Source organism: Dipodomys ordii, unplaced genomic scaffold, assembly GCF_000151885.1.
Source record: "Dipodomys ordii isolate 6190 unplaced genomic scaffold, Dord_2.0 Scaffold117, whole genome shotgun sequence".
Lineage (NCBI taxonomy): Eukaryota > Metazoa > Chordata > Mammalia > Rodentia > Heteromyidae > Dipodomys > Dipodomys ordii.
The window spans coordinates 1,438,798-1,445,985 of record NW_012267333.1 but is presented as its reverse complement, the minus strand read 5'-3'; the positions used below and the strand labels follow the sequence as shown (position 1 = coordinate 1,445,985).

Below are 7,188 nucleotides of genomic sequence, written 5' to 3'. Positions count from 1 at the left end.
CGGCAGTGGCTGCTCAGGGCTCCGGTCGGGGGTTCGAAGCCCAGCTCACACACCACCTCCGGGGCCGTCGTCCAGCTCCGCTCCTCGGCCGTCGGGTCCCGTGGCCTGTCTGTGTTTTTCCCGCTCCATTTCCGGCAGGACCCCGGGCCTGAAGCCCGCCGCAGCGAGGAGGAGCGGCGCCACGCAGGCTCGTTCTGCACTCGCAGCCGCGCACGCCGTTCCACAACTGACCATTTCACCCCCAAAACCCTGCAACCTACGTGTGGGGAGCCGCAGGCCGGCCCTCGTGCGGGGGACCCGCCGGGGAGAGCTTCGCGGGAAGGCTGGCACCCGCCCTGCGCAGGCGCGGTGGGCCCGCGATGTGCCCGCCCCCGGGGGGGCGGTGGAAAGGCGGCCTGACCATAGAGTCCAGAGCGCAGCCAGAGAGGCCAGACACTCGGGCCGCTCTGTCCTCCGCTTCCGGCAGCGCCTCGCTGCCCCGGGAGGGGCTGCTGCCGCGTACGCAGTTTCCATGGGGACTGAAGATGGCGCCGCGAGGTGAGATTCTGGAGGTGTGTGAGTCGCTGGCTCCCGTCCCGTCGGTGTACTTTCAGTTTCCCCACCTCCCTGCTCCCAGAGCTCCAGCGACACCCCCGTTCTCCAGGCGGGGACGTCTCCCCGCCCACCCAGAGCTCCCGAAGGTCTCGTGCGGATCGCGAACCCTGTGCCCCCAAACCCTTGGCTGGGCCTGCCTCAGCCGGGGCTCAGCTGTGAACAGCTGTCCTCCGCCGGGTAGGTGATGCTCCCAGAGCCCCACAGGGCCAGATCCGCCGCGATGACCCGTTCCCCCTTGACTGCCTTCCCGAAGCCCAGGGTGGAGTTGATTGTAAGTCCTGGTGGGTAAGAGGGGCTCGAAGGAGGCCTCGCCCCACCCAGCCAAACCCTGCACACACCCACCCACTCGCTGCAGAACCAAGAGTGCCCACGAACGGCCCGCCCCGCTCCTCTTGGTGATTTTCTCCCGTTAGAACAGCACAAGGAACTGATCTTGAGCCGTCCTACCGCCCATCCTACAAGTGCCTCTGTTTTTCAGGTAAACGATTATCCTCCACCCCTCTGGAGATCCTGTTCTTCCTCAACGGGTGGTATTATGCTACCTATTTCCTGCTGGAACTCTTCATATTCCTGTATAAAGGTAAGACTGGACTTTGCTTGCCCCTGCTCCAACCCCCCTTTCCCACTTTAGCCCAAAGCCGGCTTTCATCAAAAACCGTCTTATCTTCAAATCCATCAGCAAGAATTTCTTTTTATTTTATTTTTTTTTGTGTTGGTACTAGGGCTTGAACTCAGAGCCTGATTGCCCTTCCTTAGCTTTTTCACTTATGACTGTCACTCTACCGTTTGAGCCACAGCTCCCACTTCCAGCCTCTTGCTAATTAGTTGAAGAACCTCAAAACTTTTCTGCTTGAGCTGGCTTTAAACTGGGATCCTCAGATCTCAGCCTCCTGAGCAGCGAAGATTACAAATATGAGCTATGGACATATGGCTAAGAATTTCTTGAGTTTGGAAAATAGGACCTTTTCCCCACCCCTCTCTACTGAACTGTTCCTTAAACCTATTGGTGACCCAAAGATGCTGTTCAGTGGTGTACACGTGTATGTCCAGTCAGTTGGGGAAACGGAGTCCTCACAGGCTCAGGAGTAAAAGCCTGCCTCTAGTAGTCAGAGTTGTGCCATGAGTTAACTACCCTGCAGCTGTAGTATTGCCGCTGCCTCCTGGCTACTTCATGGAGCACTAAGACTGATGTTCTCACTGTTCCTAAGTGGTTGGCAGTTCTTGTGGATGTCATTCGTTCTTACAAGCTTGCAGACTCTGGCCCCTGTATTGACAGGTCTGCTGCTGCCATACCCAACAGCCAACCTTGTACTGGATATGGTGATGCTCCTCCTTTATCTGGGAATTGAAGTCATTCGACTGTTTTTCGGTGAGTTTTTATCCCGAGAGTATTTCCATTCCTTATGGAACAAGCTGGTTCCTGTAACTTAATTACCAAGATCATGTCCATAACCTGGACTTGGTATCAGAGGCCAGATCTGGAAATGTCTCCCATTACTTCCTCTCTGAAGCTTCTAGCTGCTGTCTCCTATTTTGGGATAAGATATACTTCTGTTGCTCTGTAGGCTCTGAAGCAGACGGAGTGCCTGGTTCCTCTTGCTGGTTTTGGTGGGAGAACAGATTCAGCTGTTCTCACAACACGAAGCTCCCCATTTCTCTGATTAAGGCTCTCTTTTAACACACATTTCACATCCCCAGAAATAAAGAGTATTAGCTAGAAGAGTTCGGGTTTGAAACTAGAGTTAAAGTGTAAACTGAGAAGAAAAAATACTTGCAGCACTTATAAGAAAGGAAAGTGGGGCTCACATATACCACTAAGGAAAAGATGAAGTAATGTGAAAAGTTGCTAAAGAACACACACACACACACACACACACACACACACACACACACACACAGAGTTTTTTTTTGGCTGGTCCTGGGACTTGAACTCAGGGCCTGGGTGATGTCCCTGAGCCTTTTTGTGCTCAAGGCTGGCACTCTAACACTTAAGCCACAGCACTACTTCTGGCTTTTTCTGAGTAGTTTATTGGACTTTCTTTCCAGATGGCTTGGAACCTTGATCCTCAGATCTCAGCCTCCTGAGTAACTAGGATTACAGGCGTAAGCCACCAGCGCCTGGCTCTTTATATATTTACTATTATTTTCTGTAGAGAGACAGACAGATAGACTGAGTTTTGCTATGTAGCCCAGGCAAGCCTTGAATTCATAATCAGCTTGCCTCAGTCCTCCAAGTGCTTGGATTACAGGTGTGTGCCATCATGTTTTGCTTGATCGTGGATTTATTATTTTCAGTACTAGGGTTTGAACTCAGGATGTTACATTTGTTAGGTAGGCCTTCTACCACTTGAGCCACACCTCTAGCCCTTTTTTGTCATCCACGGGGCTGGAACTCTGGGCCCGAGCACTGTCCCTCAGCTCTTAGGTCAAGGCTAGCACTCTACCACTTGAGTCACAGCGCCACTTCCAGCTTTTTCTGTTGATGTGGTGCTGAGGACCTCATGCATGCAAGGCAAGCACTCTACCACTGAGCCACCTTCTCAGCCCACCTCTAGCCCTTTTTGCTCTGGTTATTTTTAGGATAGGGTCTCATTTTTTGCTCAGGCCAACCTGCACAGCAATTCTGTTTAATCCTGTGATGACAGGTACACAACACCACACTCAGCTTTTTTGTGCCAGGGATGGTCTTAAACTATTAAATTCCCAATCTTCAACTCCCAAGTAGTTACAGTCATAGATGTGAACCACTTGTGCCTGGCCAGTGTTACTTGATTTTTTATTATTTGTCTGGTACTGAATAATCAAACCCAAGGACTCATGCATGCTAAGCAAGCACTCTACCAGTAAGCCATATTCCCACTTTTAAAGGTACAACTTCCCATACAAATCATTTCCCTCTGCTCTCCAATCCATCATATTCCATCCACCTTGCCCTTGGGACCAAGGAAGGCAGGCCACTTGGAGGTGACTCCATGGGCTGTGTCTGACAGGTACAAAGGGAAACCTCTGCCAGCGGAAGATGCCCCTTGGCATTAGTGTGGCCTTGACCTTCCCGTCTGCCATGCTGGCCTCTTACTACCTACTGCTGCAGACCTACGTGCTCCGCCTGGAGGCCATCATGAACAGCGTCTTGCTCCTCTTCTGTGGCTCAGAGCTGCTGCTTGAGGTGCTCACCCTGGCCACTTTCTCCAGGTACTGCTGCTGAGGGCTGGATCCCTACCCCAGGGAGGGATGTGCTGTTCTCCAGAGGCTCAAGCGGTCCGGGGTCCAAAGCACTAGATAGAAGGGGTTGTCTGGACCTGCGTTTCCTGTGTTCAATTGGAGAAAGCATCTCTCTCAAGAAAGAGATTCTTGTTTTTCTGGGTCCAGGAGACTTAGAATGTGGAATAGCTCAGGCCAGTAGCTTTTGTTCCCAAGTCTTTTAACACTTTCTTTCTGTCATCAGTATGGACAGGATCTGAGGCCGACAGCACACATACTTCTGGTACTTTACACCAGTGCGAAGTGATATGTCAAGCTGGCCTGGGAAAGGTTGTCAGCTTTTCTCCAGTACACACACCATCAGGCAACAAGCCCACCAAAGGCCAGTGAGCACCATCTTCTAAACCAAGAGCACCAGCCACCCTCCAGTACAGGCTGGGCAACGTGGTCCCCACCCGGGGCCGTCTCAGAACCGTTTCCTGCTCACCTCTCTCCTTTGGATGTCATGGCCAGAGCAGCTGGTGTGGACCATGTATGCTCCCTGGGCTTTCGACAGGCCTGACCCACATGCCCTCATGTATGCCGAGCCACATCTGTCTGGCACGCATGTGGAATGCCTCACGAAGGTGATGGGAAAGCCCCCTGCCCCACTGCTCAGGGACACTGAGCTCCAGAACCTTTTTTAGTAGCTCATAGTGTTATTTTTCTATTCTGATCATGAAGCGAACACTACTTTATAATAAATATGTATTTTCTGTTGTGGGGTGGTGGCCTTTTCCTTGACACCCATCCTTTTGGATTTCATCTTGTCCAAGAGAGCACAGACACCATCCCAACAGTGTGTCCTCAGGCTGTGTTTAGGTGGCCCACTGTCTTATTAGACTGTAGTTTAACTAATGTCAGAGGAGTTGCCACCTTTGTCTTCTTCAGGTCTCATGTGCAAAAGACTGGAATTCCTCTGTCTCTGCCACAAAGGCAGAGGAAACTCTCCCTCTCGCTCTCCCTCTCCCCCTCTCCCCCCGCCTCTTTCGCTCTCGCTCTCTCTCCTCTCTTCTCTCTCTCTGCTGGTACTAGGGCTTGAATTCAAGGGTGCTGTCCCTTCGCTTTTTTCAATCAGGGTTGGTGCGCTACTATTTGAGCCACTGCTCCACGTCTGGCTTATTGGTGGTTAATTGGAAATAAGAATCTCAGACTTGGGCTGGGAAGGTGGCTCAGTGGTAGAGCGCTTGCCTTGCATGCATGAGGCCCTGGGTTCCATTCTTCAGCACCACATAAGCAGAAAAAAAAAAAGCCAGAAGTGGTGCTGTGGCTCAAGTGGTAGAGTGCTAGCCTTGAGCTGAAGGGCTGAGGGACAGCGTCCAGGCCCAGAGTTCAGGCCCCACGATTAGACCAAAAAAAAGAATCTCAGACTTTCCTGCCTAGGCTGGCTTTGAACTACAATCCTCAGATCCCAGCCTCTGGAGTAGCTAGGATTTTAGGCATGAGCTACTGGCACCCAGCCCGAAGTCAGCATCTTGTCTGTTGTTACTTCTTATAGATCCTTTCCAGGGAGAGCTATGTGGAATTGGAAGTAGTGGATTCTAAACTTACCAAAAAAATAAATTGAGCCAGGCAAGCCAGTATTCGGTGGCTCACGCCTGTAATCTTAGCTACTCAGGAGGCTGAGATTCGAGGATCACAGTTCAATGCCAGCCCAGGCAGGACTCCGATAAACCACCAGAAAACCCGAAGTAGCCTTGTGGCTCCAGTGGTAGAGCGCATGCCTTGAGCTGAAGAGCTGAGGGACAGCACCCAGGCCCAGAGTTCAAGCCCTACACCGCCGAAAAAAAAAATCGAACCAGACAGAGTCTCTTATCTCCACTTAATCAAAAAAACAAAAACAAAAAAGCCAGACACTGGTGGCTCACACCTGTAATCCTAGCAACTCAGGAGGCTGAGATCTGAGGATTGAGGTTCAAAGCCAGCCCGGGCAAGAAAATCCGTGAGACTCTTATCTCCAATAAACCACTAGAAAACCAGAAGTGGTGCTGTGGCTCAAGTGATAGAGCGCTTGCCTTGAGCTTAAGAGCACAGGGACAGTGCCCAAGTCCAGAGTTCAAACCCCACAACCAACCAAAAAAAAAAAAAACCAAACACCTGAACTAGAAGCATTACTCAAATAGCGCTCCAGAGTTAAACAAAAAGGTGAGCAAAAACACACAAAGGTCCTGAATACAAATCCTAGTAATGGTACATATACAAAATACTGAATTAATGACAACACACAGACATTTAGTGCTAGAGAATAGGCCCTACATATGTGTCTTCTCGGTTTCCTGGAGTAGTCATGTTTAGAACTATCCCTGTCATCTTTCTAGATACTAGCTATGTTTTTCAGCCTCAAGAAGCCACCAGGAGCTAGGCACCAGTGGCTCATGCCAGTAATCCTACCTAATCAGGAAGACGAGATCCAAGGATGGAGGTTTGAAGCTTAGACCACGCAGACAAATCTAAGAGATCTTTATCTCCACTTACCCAGCAGGAAGGTAGAAATGGAGGTGTGGCTCGAGTGATAGAACACCAGCCTTAAATGAAAAAGCTAAATGAGAGCACAAGACCCTGAGTCTAAGCCCCGGTTTTGGCCCTCCCTTCCCCCCCACAAAAAAAAAGCCACCAGAAGCTATAAAAAGACAACATTCACTTTATGAAACATTGAATGAGGCCCTCTATTTGATGACTCCTGAATATCTATCCTTCCTCAAAGGAAAAGGTTAATTGACCTTTAAGCTTAAGCTTTCTATGCTGGATTTGAACTGATTTTTTCCCCCAACTGTTAAAGTTTGTCACCTCCTGTCGCTACTGATTTTGTTGTTTCTTTTTTTTTTGGTCATGGGGCTTGAACTCTGGGCCTGGGCGCTGTCCCTCAGTGCTTCAGCTCAAAGCTAGCTCTCTACCACTAGAGCCTCAGTGCCATTTCCAGTTTTCAGGTGATTTATTGGAGGTACTGTCTCATGACTTTCCTGCCTGGGATGGCTTTGAACAATGATTCTCAGAGCTCAGCCTCCTCAGTAGCTCGGATTACAGGCGTGAGCCACCAGTGCCCGGCTATTTTTGTTGTTTCTTATACCTCTGACCCCTTGGCCTCCAGCTGCCCTGGGTCAACCTAAATACTATGCAGGACAGAAACAACTGAAAATCAAGGTAGTGAAGGACAAGAAGTCTTGTTTTCTTTTTGCGTCCGGTCGTGGGGCCTGAACTCTGGGCCTGGGTGTTGTCCCTCAGCTAGTGCTCTACCACTTGAGCCACAGCGCCACTTCTGGCTTTTTTTCTTTTTGCTTATGTGGTGCTGAGGAATCGAACCCAGGGCCTCATGCATGCAAGGCAAGTGCTCTACCACTGAGCCACCTTCCCAGC

General features: G+C 50.4%; 1 protein-coding gene across 2 annotated transcripts; it reads left to right on the top strand.

Moving 5' to 3' along the window:
- The first annotated feature begins 392 nt into the window (after positions 1 to 392).
- On the top strand, positions 393 to 4,527 carry Tmem216 (transmembrane protein 216). Of its 2 annotated transcripts, none has more exons than XM_013029093.1 (5): positions 393 to 551; positions 1,073 to 1,174; positions 1,871 to 1,963; positions 3,585 to 3,786; positions 4,040 to 4,527. In XM_013029093.1, the coding sequence occupies exons 3-5, from the start codon at positions 1,912 to 1,914 to the stop codon at positions 4,053 to 4,055; spliced, it is 270 nt and encodes an 89-aa protein (XP_012884547.1). In that variant the 5' UTR covers positions 393 to 551; positions 1,073 to 1,174; positions 1,871 to 1,911; the 3' UTR covers positions 4,056 to 4,527. The 2 variants fall into 2 exon arrangements, with proteins under 2 accessions (XP_012884547.1, XP_012884546.1); XM_013029092.1 differs by having other exon boundaries at positions 399 to 537.
- The last annotated feature ends 2,661 nt before the right edge of the window (positions 4,528 to 7,188 follow it).